Source organism: Chelon labrosus (assembly GCF_963514085.1).
Source record: "Chelon labrosus genome assembly, chromosome: 11".
Classification (NCBI taxonomy): domain Eukaryota; kingdom Metazoa; phylum Chordata; class Actinopteri; order Mugiliformes; family Mugilidae; genus Chelon; species Chelon labrosus.
Genome location: NC_140344.1, coordinates 20,679,809 through 20,705,889, shown reverse-complemented (window position 1 = coordinate 20,705,889; position 26,081 = coordinate 20,679,809). Strand labels below are relative to the sequence as shown.

The following is a 26,081-nucleotide window of genomic DNA, read 5'->3' as shown; positions in this document are numbered from 1 at the left end:
GCTTGCAATAAATCGGAACACTTTCAAGCGTTGTCTACTCTCTGAAGTCAGACTGTTTAAGCTTACAGAGATGAATGGAGAGTTTTTTTCTTGCGATTCCTTTTTGTCCTGAGCTGGGTAGAAATAAACTGTGAACGCATGACATGTTATGAACGTGTTCTTGGCGCAGAGTGGCACTTCTCCTCTCCTCTTTTGTGTGTTCTCATGCCTTCTTTTGCTATTCCACAGGAAGAATTTAAAGTGATAACTTCTATCCTAATTCTAATTTTATTAGGTTCAGTACTGATCGACAACACAGAGATTTCTGTTTCTCAGATTGTCATTTTAAGCATTTTTGAAATAAGAGAAAGATAGGATGTTTAGCATATCTTGCAGCCCGACCCATTTGTCTTGGTGCGCCCTGGGGAGGTCCTAACCCCCATGTCCAGAACCATTGTACTATAAGTATCCTGTGTGTGTGTGTGTGTGTGTGTACTCTTGTAGCGATGATGCACACACAAAGAGGCTTTGTTAAACTTTCCCAGAGTGCTGACCGCCACATGGGCCACTTGTTAGCTCGTGGACACATAGAAAAGCGAGGCCCGGATGTGTGACTCTGCGTAAAGTATCCTGTTTGAGGGGTCAAGAGATGGCATGATTTGCCAGAGAGAATGCTCCTTTTAGTAGGATTCTTTTGAGGCGTGGACACTCCCTCTGCGTTCAGTGTGTGTGTGTGTGATAGGGGTGTGTACGGGGTGTGTGAGGGTCAGGGGTGAGCTGTAAACCGCCGCGGGTGTCAGATGGGTCATACAGCCGCTTGAATGAGGCAACTGGTCCGGTTAAAGGTGTTTTACTGCCTCGTGCTAAAGAGGTGGACATCTCGACACGCCCCGCATGTCCCTAACACACCCAGGTCACACAGATGCATAGAATATTTGGAGCTCCTATGTGCTGTCATCTGCAGGACTGACACATGGCTAAATGATTTGCGCTTTTGACGACACCTCGGCGCTCATTCTGAGTCGACATGTGTGTGTGTGGCCAGACTGCAGCGGGGCGCATTTATCGTGCCGTCATCATGTGTGTCTGAGGTTGGGTGGTCCATTGATTTATTTTGAGTATGTGGCTTTTACACATGTTCCATCAGTGGCATTGATTTCCCAGACTAATTGCGCGAGGTTCTCTGCCCTCTCCAAACATACAGTGTTACTACCATTATGCGTCCCCTCCCCCTCGTCAAACTCTCTAGTCTGTCTTTCACGGCGAGGACAGTTGTTGTCAACAATGACCTGGTCAACGGCAGAGTCGGGCAGATGTAAATGCACCAGCCCTCCTCATTACCGCACACAAAGAGCCGTGGGACCTCTGAACAGAGAGTGAACTGCTCTGTTCACTCTCTGCTGCTGCTGCTGCTGTGAAACGCTGCCCGAGTTGTAATGTCTATGAAAAGACGCGCACTCATCTTCCCTGTTTATCTTAGTCGTGGCAGGTTGTAATGGGATGGAAGGAGTCTGTGGGTTGTACCCTCTTAAATGCAGCTTTAATTGAAATGTGATAGCACTGAGACAGTTAATGCAACGCTGCAAATAGTTTTCTCCGTCTATAAAAGACGATGGAGCCTCCCTCCGTTTGTCTGATGGTGCAGGTTTTAATCACTTAAACTAAAAAGTCTGTGGCCACAAATGGGAACTAATAGGTGCATTCACTCAAGTAGCATTTTAACATGCATGTACTTTGCTGGCGTAGGTTAACTGTATGCTGTTACCTGCCTAGCTCCACAGTTTCTGCAGAAAATAATGTGTTTTTCCTTCACATTTCTTCAGCAGCTGTTACTATTTGCTGTTATATTTAACATTCACATTCAAACAAATTTTTGAATGTTTAATTTGAATATAATTGGACTTGTAGTATGCCTAAGCATTCGTGTGTCTGTGTGGAGGGAACAAATATCGCAGACTCCCCATAAAACGTTATTTCTTTTCTTTCCAAGAGCCTCTTTCCAACTCTGCTGAGTCCAAAGATTTAGTCCTAGGGTTGCAGAGAGGAGAAAGAGGGAAAGGAGTGATTGAAAGAGTGAGCGGACCTCCAATCCCAATCATAATCCAACCACCCCGTCCCCACCCTTGTTTTTTTTTCCCCTCAGTTTGACTCACTCGGTTCTGCGTCATAATTTTTGCTGCTCTCTACCCAGCCCAACCCGGAATGTTAATCAGCAGAAAGCTGCTTTAGATTTACAAGGGGGATTTTGGATCCAGTTCTTTGAAACGTCAGACTCCTAAGTCCCTCTATCAAAACCGCTAGTTGGACTGTGAGAACCTGGCTGCAGCAGAGAGAGCTTGCACTGAAGAACGGAGAAGTTGGGAATGATGAGGTGCCATGAGTTCATCTCCTCGAGCTTTTGCCATACCTGCGAGCATCTGTGCACGTCACCCTGGTGGAACAGACACGGTGTGGCACTCTCCAGGTGCACTAATTAATGTCTAAGCTCATGTGTGAACGCTCAATTTAGTTTGTAAGAAAAGAATTATGGAGGCGTGAGGGCTGGAATTAGAAGCTCTCTCTGATAAGTAATTGGTGAGTCACGAAGTCCTTTTCATAGACGCTAAGCCAAGCAGGAGTTGAAGTGATAATGAAACGTTGCCACATGCGCTTGTGTCTGACATCAGGCGCAGAGGTGTCTCACGCAGAGGTTATTTCAGTCTTGAACTCCATTTAGTTCAAGTGTGATGGATTATCCGTGACATAACTACGCAGAATGAAAAGAAGGGACGCCGTAATCAGTCTGTAAATCAAGCCTTTCAGATAAACGAAAAAGGTGGGAGTTGCATCGTGTCATGCATATGTGAATGAAGTTGTTCTACCATTTTAAAACTACATAATTGATCCTGAAACAAATATAATCCTCACAATTACACCAATCAGCCACAACATTATGGGAGAAGTAAGCAATGACACTCCTTCATGGCAGCAGCTATCCCCAGCAGTGTTGACCTGGTCTCCAAATTCACTAGATCCCAAACTGATCAAGTATCTGTGGGATGCACTGGAACAAGGCTGAGCTGCAGAGGCCCCTCCCCTCAACCCATAGGACCCAAAGGTCCCCCACTCACAACAATCTGTTTCCAGACACCACAGGACAACCTCAGAAGGTCCATGTCTCTGATGAGTCACAACTGTTTTGGAGGCACAAGGGAGACCTACACAATATTAGGAAGTTGGTCATAATGTTATGCCTGATGTATGCGTTTGTGATTTCAAACAACCGTTGCAGCACGCAAAGTCAGAAGAGTCTTTTAGGCATGTTGTTAGCCAGTGAGTCCACTCAGCCAACTGGCCGGTGAACTTACTTAACTGAATTTTCCTCTCATGAAAAGTATGAATCCGACTCCCCAGTACTGTGATCTACCTTCGTTATTGTGTGCTAGCGTGTGTTACTGTGAACCGAGTCAATCTAGAGTTCAGCTTCGGGCCTTTGCTCAATGAGCACGCTGTCAGACGTCCAAGCTGACTGGCCCTCTGTTCTGGCTCTCAGGTTCCAAGCTGAGAAAGAAAATGAGCTGATCGCACAGACAGAAAGGGAGCAATTTGTGCAAACACACACTTGCATGCGCGCGCGTACACACTTCCTCGCCCTGCCTGCTGCCCATGGTGTTACTTGTTGGGAGCTGAATAGAGGGCGGCTTGTTCGTAAGGGAGGTTAAACCGTTTCTGTTTAAGATAGGCAAATAAAAACGGCCAGACTTTCATCTGTTGCAGCCGATCGTGTCCACTCCTTCGCCGCGATCGTTCTGGTCTCACGGATGAGTTGACTTTCGAAAGTGACAATAATGAGGACTGTTCTCTAAACGAGTCATATTGCTGCTATCTCACTGGGCAATCTTTTCCTGTGGTCTTATTTGTCGAGCCCTTCACCTCCTGGCGGCGCTGGGGATGGTGACATCAGCTCAGTAGTAAAAGTGGATTCGATTATGAGTGGGCGGATTTGAGGTTAGATGTTTATGTGGATGTGTTATTGCAGCGTACTGTATGTATTAACGTCATCCTGTGTCATTAGAGAAACAAAACCAGCCCCCATATACAGGATAGCGTATTTCCACCCCCCCAGTACTGTACAGTAAGCCAGTGAAGCCTATAAAACTATGTCATCCAGTAATTGAGCTATATTGTCCCTTTTGCTGCTCACTGTGTGATGTGGCGTCACATATGGAAACGGGGATTGTTGAATGAGACTAGATAGCCGCAGGCACCACACTTAGCCTGGAATGTATGGTATAAAACATGATTAGAGAGAAAAAGAGGGGAGAGTAAAGGATAAGGGGAGAGAGCTGAAGTCATGTTTAGGATTAGGGTTAGTTGTGCTGAGCTTATGGCGATATTTTTTGCAGGGCTGTGGGAAACCAAAGCCAGCCCTCCAGAATCCTTCCAACTCGAGTGTGCGTGTGTTTGTTTGGGGGTGGTGGTAGGTATGTTATTGCAGACCGCATTTACAGCTCGACAGTCATACGGCTGCTCTGTTGGAGCCACTTAATGTGGCCCATTGAGCACCTCAGATTTACTCAGATTTACATTTTTTTTGTTTTTTACATGACTCCAGATCTTTTTATTCTTCTTGCTAGATTTTCCACACGAGCAAGAAATGGCTGCTAACTTGTGTTTGCGGTAATATTTGCATTGTACGATTGAAATGTTGCAGAACTCTGGAGACTTTCAAAGCACAGACAGCACTCTCCTTTGAGTAATTCAGCCAGCCCCCATGATGGTGATTCAGATCTAATCTTTGGACACGGGGATTTTTGGCAAACTTCCTACAGTGGGAACTGTGCGAAGGTTTTACTTTCCAACCTTAAGACAGGGTCTCAATTTCACGCAATTTATCTTTCAAATCTTTTTTTTTTTTTTCCTCCTAGAGTTCATCTTTTCAGTACCAGGTAACATCAATTGTCAGAGTAAAGCAAGCGGATCAGGCAAATGAAAGCGTTTTATACCCTGCCTGTGATACTTCACCAAATATAGAGTGTTTAGTCTCGCCACATCTCAGCTGGAACTCAAGTGTCTCTCAGTGAATAATCATGTGTGTGGGTGTTCTCACCCGGTGACTCAGGGAAGTCCCATTTTTTACACAGCTGATAAGGTTACTTCCTCTTTTAGACCCAGCTGAGCGCCCCCTCTGACCCGTGACCCTTGGAGCCAGGGGTGACCAGAGGTGTCAGAGGGACACTGACCAGACCCCACTTCACTTGTCCGTCACGGCCTCTGATTTATCAGGCTCTGACAGGCATGCGTGTGGTTGTGGGCGAAGAAAGTCTGTAACTATTGATACCCTTTTCCACAGGAAACACTTTGATTCGATCACAAATGTTCCAGTGAATGGGCCACTTCAGTCAAATGTGAGATTCTGCATGTAAGCAGCTTATGAATGCTTCCCTGTATTCACCTCGACTCCATATTATTTGTATTTTACAGGGGGACGCTTATAGGTTAACTTTTCAAATGAATTATTATTTTTAGCCCGAACACTAATACACAATTTTAAGTTCTTAAATGCTCCTCTGTCCTGCTAAAACGCTGTTTAGATAAGGATCGCGAGGAGGGTTCGCCAGAGCAAGCAAACGCGTGGATATTTTTAACCCCGTACTGTGAAAGCCTGCATTTACTGTAGTGTGGCTGAACAAAGTTAATCCTTCTGCTTGCACAGAGACATAGAGATTTAATAAAGTTCAGAGTGCAGTCATTATTCTCAGTAGCTCTAATGCCTCGCCTCCAAAGAAAAAAAATCAAACTGTGAGAAGTATAGGGTTGTGTGGGGGTGAGGGTGGGTGTGTGGAAAAAAACAGGTGTTTTGCAGGCTTTATGTGTGGAAAACAAGAGGTCACGGTTATGACGAGTGAAGGATCACATCTGCCATGTGAATTCCACTTAAGAGAAATGAAGCCACAGACATGCGTGTGTGTGTGTTTTGTCGTGTGAAAGACATGGTCACTGAAAAGGCAGGAGATCAGGAGACTGTGGGAGTGATACACACCCAATGACAGCTCTGTGAAAACACTGTACTATTGTGTCTTCAGAAGCCCGTGTCACAAAGACACAGGCTTGTAGCCTCCTGGACCAGAATCAGAGCTTCTTTTCAGGACGGGGGAAGTGACTTTGAAGCCCTTGACTCTTCTGATCCATCCACCCTTTAATGAATGAAGACGCTGTTAAAGGAGGAATGGCAGGTGTTCACTTGTGTGTGTGTGTGAGTGTGTTTGCGAGTCTGAGTCTCGCTTTGTCCACCAGCTTACTAAGAGTACAACAAGAGCGAAGCTGACCACGCCGTTCCGCCTTTGACATTCTCTCAAAGGTAGGTGAAACATCTTAGTACACACAGAACAATTGGGTATCCAAGAAGGTACCTTTGTTGGTGGGAACAGAAACCTGCGGGAGAAAAATGGCAACACACAAAGACACGTTCAAGGCCTGTTCCTGAGAAACTGCCGGCACACATTGTTTTCAGTTGAAAAAAATAATTTCTTTTGTATCACAAAGTCACGCAGGCGTTCTTGCCTCTTCACGCAACTTATACTCCTCAGATAATATCATGCAAGAAGTGTTTGAATTGACCTTTAAATTCTTACATAGTGTATAGTGTGAAAGCATACTGAACATTGTGTTCTGAACAGATTCAAAAGAATTTAGTGTCACTGGCCTCTGATCGAAGATAGAAACCAAATATCTTGAGATATGAGAAGCAGTGATGTCCTCCAAAGACTAGATATTTGACATAGCGATGTGCAGCCTGGTCATATGAAATCCCAAGAGCAACTAAGAGTGAGAGTCAAGGAATGCGGGGGGAGGCAGTAATACATTCACTTCCATCAGCTTCAGCTGGCGCGTCGCCCTCTAGGTTCATGATTTCCTAACAATTGATCTAAATTTGAACATTGAAGACTGGTTCAAAACATTGTTATTGATGTAATGTGACTCATAAAAACACTTAATAGGGAGTGACAGTCCTTTCAGTTTAACAAAAATAGTTGCTTGAGTTTTCTGCCCTCCTTTCAACATTATTGTGAGCGATGGCTTGTCGGAGCCAGGAGGAGCTGCGATGGTTTAGAGAGATAGTTTGGACGGGCCGGGAACTACCACGGGCTTTGTGGTAAGTTTCAGCTGTGATTTGTAGCTGAGATTCCCACATGACATTTGCAGGGTCAGCCTCAGAAATGAAACCATAATGGCCGCAAAAGAATGAATCCCTTGTGTCACTTGTCTTCCCCTTGCCTCGGTCTCTTCACAGTCTCCGATATTCCTGCTTTCCCCCCTCGGTTCCTGCTCCGTTTTATCCCCTTTCTGCATGACTCATCCGTCTCCCAATTAAGCTCCGCAACGCTCCACCCCTACCCTCGTCTCAGCTTCTACCCCCGTCCCCTCGTCCTCTTCGTCTTACTCTCAGCCTCACCCAGTGCCAGAGGAAAAAAAAAAAAAAAAAAGATGCATGTAGTGTTGGAGCTGCTGGTACTTGTGATATTAGCGGTGGTGGAGACAGGCCCTGGTTGGCTTGCAGACCTACATTAGGGCCAAATGACGCAGGCTGGGGTTCAGCGGTGAGGCAAGCTTTGGGGTGGTACTGTGGGAAACACTGAGTGGTCTCTGAATATTTGCCACAGCTTTGGAGGAATATGGCAGAATTAATTGACATTTGCAGATATTCTGTTTCTTATTTTAAGTATGTTAATATCGGCTAAATGTTATTTTTTAGTACACTGTACATCCACTTATCCCCTTCACTCCTAATCTCCCATGTGTCATGCATCACCTAGGATGCCTTATCTGGACGCAGTTTATCTGCTTGCTTCTGCTGATCTCTTCTTCTTCTTCTTGGTCCGTCCCTACCCGGCCAGCTTAATGCGCGGTTTATACTTCTGCCCTAAGCGGACCCTAACACCGTAGCCTGATGTGCACTTTCTCAGAAATGTAACTACACGTCATGGCAACGCAGACTGAAACCGACTGTCAAAAAAAGCACAGCGCTGAATAGCATGTGTGGTGGTGTTTTTACAGAGCAAGCCCACAAGTATAAATGGCTCGCACCCCCGCAGGCTACGTGCACAGGTTATGGCGTCTATGTCCCACAGAGGTATAAACTAAACCACGCTCAAGGCAGATGAGTCCCCCTCCCCCATATTTCCTCGCCATTGTTGCCTTAGTGCTTCCTGCTCTGGGTTCTGTAAAGCTTCTTGAGACCATTTATAGATGAAATGGTATTTAACTGAATCTTCTGTGTATTCCTTAACAAACAAGGCTTTTTAGGATTGCTTCAAATCCCTTCCTGATCGACATGTTTGGTTTCTGATGGAGACATACCTAGTTGTTTAGTTTTCCCCAAATAGTTCCGATCTGAGACGTTTTAATGCAGGCAACAAAAGAGGAAAGTTGAATCCAAGAGCAGCTGAATGCCTTCCAAATAGTTCAAAACAAGTTTGTTGCACAGTTTAATCCTTCCTTCGGGAGTTCAGAGGTTTCTATTTTGAACTCTTTAATATATTTTATGCATCAAGGAGGAGTTAAAGACTAGTAAATCAATGTGAGTTCCTCGGAGAATCACACTACAGGGACTCGGAATAACTGCTGATTTCCACACCACTGCTCTCTCCCATACGTGAACACCTCCTCTTCATGTTACATGGCAGAACATACAGTAACACCTACTGCTCTGTCGCGGAGTCCACTATGGTGAGCAGGAAACATAGCAGTGTGTGCATAGTGAGGCAGACCAAGAGCGTATGCAGCACTAGAGAAATTAAAAATGAATAAATAAATAATGTGACAAGGTCGGTCAAGTATGCGGCCATCACTGTTAGGCCTCTAGGTACACATAATCTCTTGGACTCCAGGTGTCCATTCATGTGCATTCAGCGTCACGTTAAAGACTGATTAACGAAACCAAAGCCGTCACTCTAATTACCAAACCTCCTGAAGTGACACATCAAGGAGGTGCATGCACATACAGTATGTGAGTGTTTGGGTTATGTTTGCGCTTGTGGGAGTGAACAGGGATGTGTTGGAGCTTGTGTTTGTGTTGCGTGCGTGCCTGTCCTTTGTAGCCCTAGTACTCCGCTCGACGCAGCCATTTCCATTGTGTGGAACGAGGAGTCAGCACATATTATACAAGTCAGATGGTGCAGAGAAAGGACGAGAGAGAGAGAGACAATGTGTTTGAGAGTATGTTTTTGATTTGTTGAGCACCGATTTAAACGCCAGTGACTTTTTTTCTTTTGTTTTTTGTCCCTGCTCGGCTCTGATTTTAGGAAATCGACAGATGTACCCTGAACATCTTGACTGAGTAATCCAACTCTCACTGTCTTTATAAAGGCTGAAGTTTAGACTTGCTGCTTGCTTTTAGCACGCACAATTAAATATTGGATCTATCTTTAGATTACTGTGTGCTTGTGTCCACACAGAGTTGATAACAGGGTTTCAGACAACGATTGTGATCTGGAATCAAGCGGGCTAAAGAGAACAAATCCTGCTGGCTTGTTCAGACCGATGACTCAAGCTGTGCTGCTCCACCTCTACCTGTAAACTGTGACTCTGACTCATACACAGAGGCAATATAACGTCATCTATACGATGAAGTTTTCAGCTACGGAATACAAATATAGATTCAAATTTTAGAAATATATCGGCAACTCTGTATTTCCTAAAAAATAATATATATATATATATATTGTTTCCTAATGAAAGCATCTCATTCACATTCAAGCCAGAGTATGCAGGTATAGCATAATGAATGGTAGTATGTTATAAATTCAGCTGAAACTTAAAGGACATATTCTGTTGACATTAAATTTACATTAATAACTAATCTAATATGGGACCTTTAGGCTCTTCTTGATTTGATTGCCTCTTCAGTCAGGAGTTGATGCTACTTAACGTTGAATGCTCAGCCAACAGTCAACTATAAGTACCTTTAAGTCTTGTTGGCATGGGAAACTCAACAGGAAGACACTTTAGAGTAAGATGATGTGATTGTTTTTTCTGACATGCCTCAGCAGTTTTTCCTTTTAACATCCTCCTCCAATCCCGATGAGAGCACAACACTCACCGGAAGCACATGGAAATGTCATCTTGGGGATGGTAGCCCAACACTTCCCTTTTTTGGGGGGGAGTAAGGAGAATTTAAGATGATGCTGCTTTCCCTCCCCTCAGCTTTGTAAATAAATCACAAACCTGCGCTGATCATCTTTCCATTTCTCTTTTTAATCCTCATCCACCGCCGCACCACTCGCTACCTCTGGCTCGGCAGAAAGCTCATTTTTGATTCGGGAGCCAAAATAAAGGTTAATGTTTCAGATTGAAACATCATGGATCCAGATCGAGCAGAAACACAGCTCTGAGCACACTCTTCTTACAACAACAGCAAAAAAAAAATAAAAAAACATTCTCCAGGCAAAGTTGAGAGTGGTGTGAGCTAACAGCCAGCGAAGAACTGGCTACTAAAAAAGCAAAAACATCACTCTGTGCTCTCCCTTTCCCTTGACACTATTTTTATGTATTTTAACTGGAAAACAACAATTATAGCAGTGAAAGCACCGGATGACATCTCGGGGTTATGCAAGCACGATGGTATCTGCTTGCCTGCAGTTATCCTGACAGCCGGCTGGCACGTAGAATAAAAATTGCGTATGGCAGTTTGGAGGAAGTGAAAGAGATTTACTTGAGCGTGCAATTTAATTTGATTCCGATATGATTTTATAAAAGCTTTTGTTTCACGTGTTCTCCTTTATAGTACACATCCGTCAGAGGTAGCTGGGTTGGGCTGACTTGATCTCCAGATCAGGTTTCATTCGCACAGGAAATGCCACTCTTGTCCTAGACCTACCCTAGTTACACTAATAGTACACAACAATTAGTGTTTTTCTTTCATAACTCTATCATGAAATCATATTAGTTTGCTGTATTGGAAACCATAATTTCATATTGTTGGCTTACAGTATTTTTCTTTAGTCTTCTTGATCCTTTCACTTGATAAATAAATGCTGCTTTCTATAAATTTCAAAAAGTTTTAAAACTCCTTGTTTTGTAATTAGATATAGTACTTTTTTTCATATGTGAGTGTGTTGGGGTAAAAAGGTTGTAAAAACGCCTGTTGGGTCTGTGCTACTGGTGGTCTTTGAGCTTTTCAGGCCTTACGACAGCAAGAAGCAAAAATTAAGCCAACTGACAAAAAAGAGACTAGCCAACTAGCGTTTACAGAGCAAGCCAGGCTGACGGTGGCACAAGTAGGCTAGAGTGCGTACGTTACAACGCCTAAATGAGCCTCAACACTGAACTCTTATCTTCTGCCTTTCTCAGTATGCCTTCTTTGAGAAGCCCTGGTCTCCGTCTCCTGCAGCGTGCCTTTGTTTTGTTTGTATTAGCCTAGTGCTCCGTTTATTTTTTCTGAAAGTGTTGAGAGCAAGGCGCGCTGTTCCCTTGTGTGTTTATCTGCCCTCAGCGGTGTGGGTTACATGTTGCCAGGATTACAAATACACTAAGCAAATACCACCAGAAGCTGTTTGGGGACTTCTGTGTGAGAAGTGTGGATTGATGTTTGCAGAAGTTGTAGAGGTTTGTTCACTGGGCTCAAAAAGGTGTCATATTTATATTGTCTCTGCTTTTGTCTCTCTCTCTAGGTGTTTTGTCTCTCCCGGCCCATTTCAGTCCCTACACGGAGAACCAGCAGACGTCCGTGGACAGCAGGGAGGACGCTTATGCCCAGCTGGAGCTGAGGACGCTGGAACAGTCCCTGCTGGCTACCTGTGTGGGCAGCATCTCAGAACTTAGTGAGTGCACACAGTTGTTCAGAATAGTGTGTGTGGTCCTGGTTATAATTTAGCAGATATATATTTCTTTTATGTTTTAAATTCCTCTGTCGTCTTTGCACAATCACAGAGAAATAACTGCAACGCTACGAAGAACTCTTGTTAATACAGCCGAGCACGCATTCCCAGAGATAATAAACACATTGTCATAGTTTCCAAACAGACCATACTTCATATTTCATAATCCATGTCCACGAACATATGTTTCGCCTTCTCTTGAACAAAGAAAAGAAAACGTGGCGTGCAGAGATGGTGGCTTCTTTATCGGTTTCTGTCTGATGATGAGTCTCATCTTGTGCCTTAAAGTGCGAGTCATTTAAAGCACACTCGTCTAAAAATAAGCAGCGGCATGCTATATCTATACATAGAGGTCTGCAGAAGAAAGACATAATGCTTCTGATTGTATAGTGTCTGTGGGGGGAAAAAAGACGCACGTACTGCTTTGCTAATCAAAAACACAGTAGGACTCTTTCAGCCTGTTTGAGCCTCTAAAAATGTAGCTGTATCTCCCCTGTTTATGTTAGGTGAATTTAATCTTCGAATGGTGTTTTCTTTTGGATTGTTTTAAGCATATAAATTATGTTATTATTGATATTTTTTAGCCAAAAAATGAGTGATTGGACAGATTTCCAAAATACTGCCAATTTGAGACTTTCTGCTCATTCATACACATGGTTGGTTGGTAAACACACAGGCACGCAGACACACTCAGTCGTACTGTACCCTGCTGTATATGTGGTCTGTTTAAACTGGAAGCTGTGAGGGCGCTGGCAGTGATGAAGAGCAGGAATCCGGAGAAAATCACAGGAGTAGAGGGAGGTTTTGGAGATGGGAGCTGGAAAGGTAGGGGATTACGTTTAAGGAGGGAGCGGGTTTAGATGTGTAGAGAGTGGGGGGTCATGAGGAAATTGCGGAAAGGTAGATTGAGGTTGTCGGGGCAGGGAGAGGGGAAGAGACACGGAGATTAGTGTTGGTCGGGGCAGGGATAGGTTTCCTACTCCAAATGAGCTAACACTCTGACATTTGTTCCTCCAGCACAAGGCCACGTTCATGCGCAGCCACCGTTAGCGGGGCAATAAGAAAGTGCACACGCTCTCTCAAATACAGGCATGCTCTTTTCCTCACTTTCGCTCAGTGCGTCCTTTGTGCCACATCTCTCTGGCGGCCTGAAGCCGGGCCGTTCTGGGCAGGGCTGGCATCCAGACTCATTCACGCCTGCAAACGCACACATAGGCAAGTGTCTGCCGATTCATGGGCGCACAACAAAAACACAGTGGGTTTGGCGCTTTGATCAGAGACCACTCAGACACACGGGCATCTGTGCGGAGCTGCTCGGTCCTCCTGGATCTCTCAACTGGACTTGGCCAGACACATGAACACACAGCATACATAAACATGATGGATAATGGATGGCAGTATATTAGACATTTCTGCTAATGTCCAAAATTGCTGGAAATATAGTGTAACTAATACACTGGCTCTGAAAGTGTCTTCATTCGAACGTTTTATTTCCGACTGGTCTTCCACCAGCTCTGGGAAACTATGACTATTTGACCGTCCAGTTAACTAAGGGAAATATTAAAGAGCAGGATAGGATTAACCCAAAACTGAGCTACTTATTCTAAAGCCAGTAAACAACGTGAGGCCTCACAGAGCTCAGATAAAAAGACATTTGTATTGCATTGTCAGCAGTATAGTTGACATCTTCTCATGATCTTGCTAAAGGCAGTTAAATCACAGTTTATTGACATCCTGGCTTCCACAAGGACTCCAGTATAATCTGTAATCTTAGAATGAAGTATTTCATATCCCTCCGACCGACCCCCCGGTGCTTAGTTTAGCTTCAGGGCACAATATAGGCTGGAAGGCCAGGGAGAGGCTCTCCATCTTGGGCAAGAATTCCTATGAGACCTCCTGGAGGGGCTGCTGGTGGAGGTTAACACAAAGGAGGCCCTTCATTTTTAAGTGGGGTCCTGTTATGGGAGGGCTTCCCCCAATCTAACCACCCCCTCGTAGTTCCCTTAACCCCTTAACTTTGACACACACATACACACTCTCACCGGTGAACTTTTCAGCTTTGGCCGCTGTGCAGCGCCTTTTCTCACAGTAATCTGGTTAGAAATTAACCCGGGGGTAATTATGCTAAATGACCGTTACACGATCTCAAGTTCAGGCTGGCCTCCCCCGTCCCTCGTTCATTCTGCCTCACCCTGCCCCTCCCCCACTTCCCTATCCCTGAATGTAGTCTCTGCATTCTCCTCTATTCCATCTCCCCTTTTTTTGCGTTGTCTTAATTCTAATCAAGTTTCATATTTAATTTAAATTAACCTCTATTCACTTGAATATGATTCCACTACATTCCCAGTTTGGATCATTATCTCCTCTTACAAGCATGTTTCTCTTGACTTTTTAAGTGTTTACACCAGACTGACATATTTTCACGCTTAGTGCAGAGGTTGAACTGTGTCAGTCCATAAACAGCTGGACAGTTCATTAGAGCCTGTGATCAACTGTCCGTCGGTCCATTAACTCCTTCGGTGATTAAAGATGAATGGTTATTTAGACTGGCTGTCTGGCTTTGCTTACAGATAATGACATTGCTAATGGAAAATACCACTAGAGACATGGGGGAGAGTAAAGGACCGAAGGTAAATGGTTGAGGAAAAAGAAATGGAAATCCGGTTTGATTTGAGGCCCAAAGAGTTTATTCTGAACGGGGAAGTCCATTTATTGTTTTTAACACCACTCCAGTGTTTTTGTTTTTTTAACTTCCGTGCCGCCTTACTGAAAGCTTTGTGCTTTTATTAGAATAAGCATCTACTTAACCATCTTGATTCTATCTTCTTTGTTCCAGGTGACTTGGTGTCCCGTGCCATGCACCACATGCAGCGCCTGAGCTCGGTGCGTCCCGGGTTGAGCCCTGCCCGCCACCACGCCCGTCCCCAGCAGCACGTGTCCTGGTCGCCTGACGCACTCCACACCCTTTACTACTTCCTGCGCTGCCCGCAAATGGAGTCCATGGAGAACCCGAACTTAGATCCCCCGCGCATGGCACTTTGCAAAGAGAGGTGGGAACCATGCATGACTTGACACAAGCGTTTTAGATGCTCTAAGTCCACAACCGGCAGTGAAATAATTGGTCTAATCTCGGTGACTTTTTCCTCTTTCATTTTGGATCCACCCACAGGAAATAGGTTTTGTTCTGTTCCTTCTCCCCTGATACATTTCACTCTGTTTTGTCGTCCTGATCACATCTGTAATGAGAAAAGATTTTTGTTTGATTCCTGAGGTTATGTGGTCAGTGCCAAACCTCCAGCCGCTGCAAATACACAAATTAAAAAATGCAAACATGCAACTTGAGAAATGTCCCCGTTACTCAGGGCACCTTCCTTTTTCACCCATAATCCCATTGCCCCGGGTCATTCAAGTGTTAATTATCTGTAGGTAAATTACAAGTAAGCAAAAGCTCCCAGGTGTTAATGTTAGTCTGATGGAGGGGTGGATTGCACCTTTAGGGTGTTAATTAGGTTGAAGACTGGTGGTTTTAAGAGATTTTAAGAGGTGCAAATGGTCTGTAATTCTGTTAGGGTCTCCTCAGATCTTTCTTGCCTCGCCTTACCTGGCCTTTGTAGCTTTTGAAGAGTTGCTGAGATGCTGTACAGCATTCTTTTTTCTTTTGCATCCTGAGACAAATGGTTGAAAATCTAGGTGCAGTAGAAAAAACATCCAACTGCTTCTGCATTCTGAATAAGCTGATCACATTTCTTGGGTAATACGTGCCTTTAGACATGCATGTTTTCATGCTGTTTGGTTTCCACAGAAAACAGGGAGTACAGTAACACTTGACTGAGTCACATCTCTGTTGGACTGGTAAAACTAGGGTTGGCCTAGCATACAGTATGTGCTCATTGGAGTTAAGGCCTCAGTGATGGTGATAACCGGCAGTTTAGATAAGTGTGAGAGATTACAGTGCATGCTTACTGTTAAGGTAAGATCATTATTTACAGTTGTGTGTCTGTTTGAGAAACGCACTTGCAGCCCGCCTACACATCTGTTTTCGGATCTCAGAGAAAACACTCAGACATGTGCGCCTCTCCTTGAGTAACTATTTGGTAAAGCAGAAAGTGCTCTCATATGTGTAAAGGTTAATTACGTTTTAAACTGATGCATAGGGGCTTGCCTAAAGGTTGGGCTCGATCATATAAATGGGATGCATAATTTAGTTCCGTTTTTTTTTTCCCCCTCAGTGATGTTTTAACCTCTAGAATAACAAGTTTGTTATCGTTAGGTTACAATAAGAGTGTGACGGCTGTGAGGCGATGATAGTTACATGAACGTCTTCCAAGTGAAATCTAACAAATCCTCATATTCTGTTACCGGTTATGTGTGAGTATGCACACTACGCCAGCTGGCTCCCATATATGTAATGATGAACAGACATGGTGTGAGTGAGCAAAGGTGGGCTTCTCATTAGCATCAAAGAGAACACAGCAGCAAATATACACCCCTTCTTTCTCCTTTCCTGGGTGATTCTTCTCAGTTCTCAGATGTTTTTAATGCTGGATGTATATCAACCTGGTTTATGTGTGCAGGATGAAACATGTTTTGGGAACATCTGCAACTTTCTATTTTCCTTTCTTGACATCTGCTGCCCATTGGCCAGCTCTCTCTACGCTTAGAGCCCCATTTGCCTCGCCGTGGGACTGAATGTCAGCACACGGGGCAGACTCAGGTGGTATGCTGGAGCAGGGCAAACCTGGTAGTGATTACCATGCGAGCGCATGCTAACGATACGGGCTTCTCTCCCTCAGCGGGCCCCTCAATCTCCCCGGCTCACCCTCTATTGAAAGCTTTATAAAATCTTTGGTAGAAACCCAAAACCACCAAATCTGTGTGGGCCACATCATCAAACATTATAGGGAGCCCGGTGAGAGCCTTATTGCAGAATCACTGAGACTACGAGAGATGACCCTTTTTTGTTATGATCCTGTAAAGCCGGTGCTTAGTTCTGAGTGATGATCTGCTGTTTGAGTATTATGCACGTTTTTTTGCTTCTGCTTCAAATTGACGCCGTAGTTACAGCGACAGCCCGGATCCTAATGTGCGCCTCCCAAGAAATTTAACTACACATCGCGGCGACGCAGACCTATCGCTGGCCCGCTTAGTGGGAGCATGTTTCCTCTTTAGTACCTCTGGCTGCTTCTCCACCTCCGCAGTTTTCAAATTGATTGTTCTGGATCAATAAAGATGGAAAACATAATGGAAAGGTTAACTGAGGAGGTTCGGAGATGCATCGTGTGACTCATCGTTGGCAAAATTTCAGCGAAAGTTTCAGTTCCCGTTGATTAAAGTGAAGCAGGAAGTAGAAACTAAAATTAACCCGACTGGGGAAAAAAAGACACACCGCCAACAAGTGTTTGGGTGGCGTCTTTACGGAGCGAGCCAGACTGACGAGCGCACAAGTATAAATGGCTCGCGCCGGCATCTGCTACATGCATAGGTTCCGCCGTCTATGTCCTGCAGTAGTATAAACTGCACTTTAGTGCAGGAAGGACATACTTGTATCTGTCTGTTTATATTTGCATTCAGACTCTGTAAGTCACTGTTCAGACGAAATGCTCAAAGTACCATTTTTTTGCTTAAAATAAGTAGTTACAAACACTCCTGAACTGACGCCCAACCCCCTAGATCCTCTGTGTCCTTCTGCGTATGAAGGGAGCACTAATGGATAGATGTGTTACTGATAAGAAGTAGCGGATGGAGCTTACTTCTAACCACATATACATCAGATATGGTTACATCTCCCCTCACGGAGCCTTTATGAGTGTAATCTGACTCTAGATCAGTGGTTAACCTTGACCCTTTGCAAACCATGATGGGGTCAGCTTCAAGATCCGATTGAAGTTTCTTACAACGTGAACTCAATCACACTGGCTTCGGGTTATTGGATGAACACGACATATGGTGCCAGTGTAGCATGTGGGATTTCGCCTCCTAGGGAGAAAAGCCGTCGCTTTTCATGTTGGACAGGTTAGAGTTCAAACGCACCTGATCACGATTTGAGCCAAACGTCCATTTATGACCTACCAGGTGGCGGCAAGCAAGGCGCCATGAATCAGAGCTAGCATTTTTATGTGTGTGTGTGTGTGTGTGTGGGTGTGTGTGTGTGTGTGTGTGTGTGTGTGTGTGAACACGCGTGGGAGAGCTTGTGTATGTTTGTCTGTGTGTGTCTACGTCCTGCTGCTTTCTCAGTGTGTAGCCTTAGCATGTCAGGTCAGTGGGCTAGCCAGGAGCCCTATCTAGTTTCACTGTTAACAGGCAGCATGGCTTTGATGTTGCACCGGCTCTCTGACAAAGATAAAGTTTGTGTTTCAGGCTGAGGGGCATAACCCAGACACTGGGGTCAGATGGGAGGTGTACGGGGGTTGAGGTTCGGAACTTGGGAGCAGGAGCAGGAGCTGGTTAGAGAAATAGGGATGAATTCTAGGACAGTATTAACAGTGCACGCTGCATTTGTCTACATTTCTGGGCCTCTGGTGCGTACTCAGACATGACCTTGATTCGTGGTATTGCATATTCGTCGAATGGCACACTCCAGCACACACATACACACATATGTCAAAGGCTCACTAAAAGTATTTCATTTCATCAGTCTTTGAAAGAAAATGATGTCATCGTGTTGAAATCTTTTAAGATGTTTTACTCACTAAAACTCAGACTGATTGATAAAGAGAAGGGCAGAGAATATGTCTAGGATGGAGCCAGGAGAGATAAGCGCTAAAACTGGTTATAGTAAATTGCAGCTGGCTCAGTTCTGGCTCAGTGCCAGTGCTGTGTTTATGCCTCGAAGCAAGCGTGCAGTAAAGTAGCAGGGTGGATGCCTCGTGGCGTGCAGGAAGACAAACGCACGTGCACAAATGCACACATGAATGAACAGACGCGCACGCACACGGCACAATTTGCGCTGAGTGGAGGCCATTAGGAGAGGCATAAACATTGATTCCCAAGAACGAGTAGCCTCTGCTCTGCTCAGAAACATGACTTTCTTATCACTCTACACCCGCAGCACTGTCCACAGACCGCCGAACTCTGCCACCCAACCCCCTTCTTCATCTAGACATGCCCCACCTGCCTCCGAGCCGTTTCCCAAACACTTAAGCCTTCATTATATCCACCTAGCAGCCATACTTAGCCACCCCCCTCCTCCTCCTCCTCCTCCTCCCTCCTTCTGCTCATCAGCCCCTTGTCTGCTTGTTAACCGTCACGCCTGGGTGACAGCAGGACCCCTCCTCCTGACTGATCACCAACTGATTAGGTACCGAAGCAACATCTGACAGAAGAGCTACAAAGCAAAAAATAAAACGGTTAACAGAGCATCTGTCTGCCGGAACTTAAAATACCCTTCAAGGCCTTAGATATGCAACAATAAAAAAGTTATTAAAACTTAATTAATCCAGACTAACATCAGTAATATTTGCCTGTCATCATATCTGCTTGTTATAAAAAAGCTTTCCTTAGCTACGTGCAGTCCCCCAATTCAATTCAGGCATTAAAGCATTCAGATAAAATGGAGGCGGATCACTTTTACAATGTACATTATATACGAAGCAGTGATGAATGACATGGTGCTGTTGGACAGATGGAGCTCTGCTACAAAACCTCATGTTGCTGCTCAAAGATAACACAGTGAGGAGGATAAATGGCACCGCAGGGGCCCCCGGTCTCATTGACTGTAACTACAACCCCACACTATAATGCTATATTCTTATATACACTGCTCGTGCCTTTGCACAGGGTTGCCTCCTGCATTGGTGACATGCGCTAAGAGTGATTGCATCCCCCTTGATTAGAATAACATCACAGCAGGAGAAAGCTTAAGAACTCGAGATGACGCGGTGGCAGTGTTCAAACACTCATTAACATGATCTAACTGAGGCTTTGCGGGATCTATAGCAAACAACAGTAACATTCACGGCGATGTGTCATTGTTCGCAGGCGCATTCTATGCATCTGTGGTGAGAGAAAGGCACAGACAGTGAGGGATTAATACTAGATAACAGTCTAGACGTGACGTTACAGATAGCCACATCAACAGTGCTTTCTAAAAGGATTTAGAAGAATAGGCGTAAGATGGGGACAATGGAGACAGAGAGAGCAATCAACTGATCCAGCTGACTTTCAGAATTGCACGCTTGCCAATACCACAGCAGATCAAGGCTTCTGTTCTCTTTAATGCTTTCTCTTAATGTTCATTCTCACTGCTTCTCCAGGACTGATGGCATTTTGTCTTTTTCCTTCAAGTTAAACTTGCTTGTCATTTCTATTTTTTTATAGTGCCATCACCTTTGCGGTTCTCTTTTTGGTTAAGATCTGAGAACACGCGTATAATTGCACCTTTTGTTCCCGTCCCTGCGCGTAATTTATTCCGCCGCCGTTGGTTTAAAAATAGGCTTATTATTCAGGAGCCAGTGTTTTGTTGTGATCAAACCACAGCGCAACTGAAGCCCCGCGCTTCATGGTGCAGCAAGGAAAGCAGGTGTTTAACTGTACCTCCTGGTAACCAGCATGTAAACACGCAGCAGTCACGCGCACACATCTGCCATTTGAGAGTTTGTGCTTGATGACATTGCACGAGAATGCAGACTGTGTATCATTTGTTAGAGCGAGGCAAACAGAGGTGACGCACACACTGTGCAGAGTTTATACGTGCATGTGAGTGTGAGGGGCTTTGCTTAAAGGTGTCTCACCAGACCAGACACAGAATGAGTCACATAGAAGCATAGCATGAGTTCCCAATCTACATGACTGAATCATAAGTGTTGATAAAGTCTTACATCAGAGCCTGAGTTTGCTGATTTACTACAACAGATAGTGTTCGGAGCGATCCAAATCATTTTACAAATAATTAAAAAATAATTTCTTTACAGGCCATTTCTGTTGCTGCCACCTCTGATGGAGTGGATGAGGGTGGCCATAGTTCACGCCGAGCATCGCAAGAGTCTACTGGTGGACAGCGATGATGTGAGACAGACCGCCAGGCTTCTCCTGCCAGGACTGGACTGTGAGCCAAGACAGCTAAAGTAAATGAGAACACACGCACACACACACTTTACTGGGCCTGTCCTGCTCGGGTTCTAAACATGAAATCCAGACCTGACCAGTGACCTATAAACTGATTGAGCAGGTTGAGTTCAGTTATCAATTAGAGGGTACATTAATACTTAGCCGTTCATTTATCTCTTCCAGGCCTGAGTGTTGCTTCAGCTCCTTCAAGCGCCTGGACTCCAAGGCCGCCACGGATAAGTTCCATCTAGATTTGGGTTTTCGGATGCTCAACTGTGGACGCACGGATCTCATTGGCCAAGCCATCGATCTGCTGGGGCCAGACGGCGTCAACAGCATGGACGACCAGGTTGGGAACACACACGTCGTACATGTGCATTTATCTTTCACGCTGTAATGACGCGAACAATCCACATAATGTTGTAATTTCTCACGCATTTGATCGTCTTGTTTCCAGGGTATGACCCCTCTGATGTACGCCTGTGCAGCTGGAGATGAGGCCCTCGTCCAGATGTTGATTGATGCCGGGGCCAACCTCGATGTGGCGGTAAATATGCTCCAAGTTATCCAACACAATCAGAAGGACAGATTCAGTTTCATATTGTACATTATATATACTTCTATGTCTATTGATGACAGAAGATTTATACATTTTGTAATTAATGATTCACTAAAGTAATATTTTCCTTTGTATTTCCTTGAGTGCATGATCTTGATTACTGATTAGTCCTCTTCTTTTCAGGTTCCACCATGCTCCCCAAAACACCCCTCTGTGCATCCTGACAGTCGACACTGGGCGGCCCTCACATTTGCAGTGTTGCACGGACACATCTCTGTCGTGCAGGTCAGAATCACATGCACACCTCACACAAGCCACCATCACATTTAGCTACTGTATGAAGGCCTAATTTAACATGGACTTTTTTTTCCTCAAAGGAAAACATCTTGCTTCGTATGCACAATACATGCTCTACTCGGCCTGGAGCAAACTGCTCATGTGTTGTTATACTTAATAAAAATGTAGCTTGACAAATATGAGTTCAGAGGTCAAGCCATAAACGAGTTACAAGATGTCATATACCATAACAAATGTAATGTGCCTTTGCAGCTCCTGTTGGACGCAGGGGCCAATGTGGAAGGGGCCGCGGTCCGCAACGGACAGGAGAACACGGCAGACACCCCATTGCAGCTGGCCTCGGCAGCAGGTGGGCAAACACACGCGCGCTACAGCTCAAGGCACAGCTGATGTTAAAGTGTTCTCTGGCTTACAGTGTCTGTGTCCTGATTCGATGTATGGTTACTAAATTACTACTTTCTACTAAATTACAGAGGCAGAAAAATCTGTAGGAGAGCTAAGCAAAGGCAAAAAGGAGAAGTGAACGACAGCCGCTGTTGTTGCTTTCTGCAAAATGCGTGCTAGTTTTCCCAATGACCACCGAGAATAACACAGGATTAAGTTGTGAATTGGCAGGAGGAATGAGGAAATGAGAGTAAATGAAGGTGCAGTGGCGGCAGTAAAATGCTGCCTGAGGTTGTTTAGTAGCCTCTGGGCAGGATTCCTCTGGGGAATCATCTGAAAGCCACACATAGCTCAAGTTAAAAGAGACACATGCTCTGCATAGCAGCAGTGACAGTGTGTAAATAGTTTCTAATATGATGGTGCTGCTTGTTTAAGACTGGAAAAGAAATGCAGTAAGTGAACTAAAAGTAGAATGGGGACATGTCAGTACACTAATTAAAATCGGCAATAAAAGCAAATACAAACGAGAACAATGGATTATCAGCAACTGATAGTGGTTATAAATGCACTGAAGATACTTGCTAAATATACTGTGTTTAGCTGTATCTCTATATAACTGGCTGTTTCTCTGTTCCCAAGGCAACTATGAAATGGTGAGTTTGCTCCTGGCGCGAGGAGCTGACCCCTTATCAAAGACCCACGATGGAAATGCCCTGACCTCATCCCTCTACGAAGACATGAACTGCTTCAGCCATGCCGCTGCACACGGGCACAGGTACGAGTCCTTCAGTTTGACTTGAAAATCTCTGAGCCCGTGTTTTCAACCGAGTACGAACTGTAAGCTCTTGCACCAGATATAGCCTGTACCATGTCTGCACCCTAGAACCAGGTTTACATTTCAGAGCTGAGAAGAGGTTTATCCTTTCATGCAATGCAATGAAACACAAGACCTTGAAAGTGTCAGAAAATTGTTCTATTAAGGATCCATCTGTCTTTGAACACCATCTGCTAGTGTACACTTCTCCACCTGTTCACTGTGTGCATGTGTGAACACAATGTAGACTCAACAGTTCACATTCCATAGTGAATGTGACAGATTATGTAATCAGGGAGGAGGCTACAGGGTCACACAAATGGAAGTATGTGTTGCTGTTTGGGTGTATATTAATGACTGCATGCTTTGTTGCTGTCTTTCCTTGCTTCCTTTCTCGCTCGCCTTCTTTCTTTCCCCTTCTTCCTCCCATTTATCTTGCCAGGAACGTCCTGAGAAAACTACTGACTCAGCCCCAGCAAGTCAAAGAGGATGTCCTGTCTCTGGAGGAGATCTTGGCTGAGGGGGTGGAAGATGAGATGGCTAGGATCTGCCCTTTCCTCCCTCTCTCCCCCCTGCAGACCCCTTCCAACGGCCCTATGGCGACGCCAGAGGTGGGCATACCAAAGCTCTGTAAGGCCAGGATGAAGGCTCTGCAGGAAGCCAGCTACTACAGCGCTGAGCACGGCTACCTGGACGTCACCATGGAGCTACGTGCCATGGGTAGATATCAGATCACTAGGCTACGACGGGCTTACTTTTCGAGTTGATAGAAAACAAAATAACAGTTCCTTTCTCTCTCTCTCTACCCAGGTGTACCATGGAAACTACACGTATGGCTAGAATCTCTTCGTTGTGCTCAGCAGCAGTCCAGGGCAGGGGTCACCCTCTCCCTCCTCAGGGACTTCACCACAATCAGAGAAGAGGACTACTGCGAGGAGCTGGTCACCACAGGCCTGCCCCTTATGTTCACGATCTTGCGTACCACTAAGGTACCATCAAACACAAACCTAAATGTCAAGTATGATATGAGTTTAGATTTATGTGACAAAGCCCTGACCCCATTCTCTATAACTTTCCTCCAGAATGATGCCATTATTCAGCAGCTGGCAGCTATTTTTAGTCACTGTTTCGGCCCAGCGCCGCTTCCAAACGTCCCTGAGATGAAGGCAACTCTTTCAGCACAGTTGGGTAAGGACGCGATGATTCCATAGGTGCATACACCAATCTGGCATAACATTATGACCGGGGAAGTAAATAACACTGACCATCTTGTGACAATACTGGGAAACTTTGGGACCTGGCATTCGTGTCGATGTTACTTAGACAAGTACCAGCCACCTACGCCAGAGCAGGCACCCCCACCCCATAGCAATGACACCCCTTGATGGCAGCAGCCATCCCCAGCAGGATGCAGCCTGACACAGGCACACACACAAAAACAGTTTAGGAACAACTTGAAAAACATGAAAAACCGCACAAGGTGTTGACCTGGCCTCCAAATTCACTAGATCCCAAACTGATCAAGTATCTGTGAGTTGCACTGGATCCAAAGAGGCCCCTCAACCCATAGGACCCATAGGTCCCCCACAAACAACATTCTGTTGCCAGACACCACAGGACACCCTCAGAAGACCCATGTCCATTCTCTGATGAGTCACAACTGTTTTGGAGGCACAAGGGAGACCTACACAATATTAGGAAGGTGGTCATAATGTTATGCCTGATTGGTGTTTGATAGTACTTTCATTAGTGTCTAATTGGCTGATTATTTTTCAAGTCTTTCTTTATCTTTCAAGTTTAACAAATTCAGTTGTAAGAAGGTGCTGATGTGTTTTTCCTCAGATCCTCACTTTCTGAATAACAAGGAGATGTCAGATGTGACATTTGTGGTGGAGGGGAAACCGTTCTACGGACACAGAGTCCTTCTGATCACTGCTTCGGACAGGTGAGTGCAGACGGTTTCACACTCTTCGTTGAGACCTTAAAAAATGGTTTTCATTGAAAGGTTTTGACTAAGATGTTTTTTTTTTCCTTTAGATTCAAGTCTCTGCTGGCATCTTCTGGACCAGATGGAAACACCAACAAGGAGATTGAGATCAGTGACATCAAGTACAGCATTTTCCAGGTAAGAAATATATGCTTTTATTAGCACTGCATATGACAAAACACACATATTACTTAGAAAACTACTGTATTTAGTCACATGTTCCTAAATGAGATATTTGACCTCTCTGCAGATGATGATGTCATACCTGTACTGTGGAGGAACTGAGTCCCTGAAAACTAATGTATCGGATTTGTTGGAGGTGAGAATCACTTTATCTGAAACATTTCAGTTCTTAGACATCAGAGAGCACGTTAGAATTCACACTCAAATTTAGAATCACCAATTAACGTACCATTGACCTTTGGGAGGAAAAACCCCGTGTGGGCACATGGAGCACGAAACAGTGGGTTCAAAGTAGTGCTTAACCCCTGCATGAATTGCCCTTACTGGAAATCCCCAAGTTTATTTAGATTTTACCTGAATTATAATGTTTGTGAAACTGCTAATCACTGACACAGCAAACCACATGTTCACTCACAAATAAGCGCGTAACTGTGGACAATGTAAAATAAACAGCAACAACCTGTCTGGCCTAGCTCCCCCACATGCACCTGTACAGGTTTCTTTCATGCAGTCTACTCTTCGCAGGGTTTAATTACGCCTGGAGTTGCTGTGTATTACTATATAAACCATTTTCAATGGGTTTTAAGGAAAATTTAATTTGTGAATAATTAAACTCTCCAATAAATGCAATTCAAACTGAAATCAAACGTGAACATGAAATGCGAGTTACAGGAGTCTATTAAATTAAACTAAGCTCTGCGTGTAGGTTCTTAGGTTCTTGAAGCATGACAGTAATTCTCCAACATTCTTTTTTTTTTTTTTTTTTTTTTCCCTGCAGCTTTTGTCAGCTGCGAGTATGTTCCGTCTTGGGGCGCTACAAAGACACTGTGAACTCATCTGCTCTCAGCACATAAACCTGGATAACGCAGTCAGCATCTACAAGACAGCCAAGGTAATGTACACTGTGAAGCCGGGACCATATTGGATATTCTGTTACTCAGATAACAAAACAATATACAGTAAAATATTGTATAT

The 26,081-nt window shown here is 44.6% G+C and overlaps 1 protein-coding gene across 3 annotated transcripts in view; it reads left to right on the top strand.

Annotated features, from left to right (window-relative positions):
• The window catches only part of abtb2b (ankyrin repeat and BTB (POZ) domain containing 2b), a 44,747-nt gene that overhangs the window by 16,167 nt on the left and 2,499 nt on the right, over nt 1–26,081 (top strand). For all 3 annotated transcript variants that reach the window (XM_084555762.1, XM_084555763.1, XM_084555761.1), the window contains 15 exons: nt 11,631–11,780; nt 14,674–14,887; nt 20,747–20,899; nt 21,066–21,231; nt 21,340–21,429; nt 21,625–21,726; nt 21,991–22,087; nt 22,762–22,897; nt 23,379–23,656; nt 23,747–23,925; nt 24,019–24,124; nt 24,779–24,881; nt 24,974–25,061; nt 25,174–25,242; nt 25,885–25,998. In XM_084555762.1, coding sequence (XP_084411888.1) covers nt 11,631–11,780; nt 14,674–14,887; nt 20,747–20,899; nt 21,066–21,231; nt 21,340–21,429; nt 21,625–21,726; nt 21,991–22,087; nt 22,762–22,897; nt 23,379–23,656; nt 23,747–23,925; nt 24,019–24,124; nt 24,779–24,881; nt 24,974–25,061; nt 25,174–25,242; nt 25,885–25,998 — 2,045 coding nt within the window. The remainder of the gene's footprint in view (nt 1–11,630; nt 11,781–14,673; nt 14,888–20,746; nt 20,900–21,065; nt 21,232–21,339; nt 21,430–21,624; nt 21,727–21,990; nt 22,088–22,761; nt 22,898–23,378; nt 23,657–23,746; nt 23,926–24,018; nt 24,125–24,778; nt 24,882–24,973; nt 25,062–25,173; nt 25,243–25,884; nt 25,999–26,081) is intronic.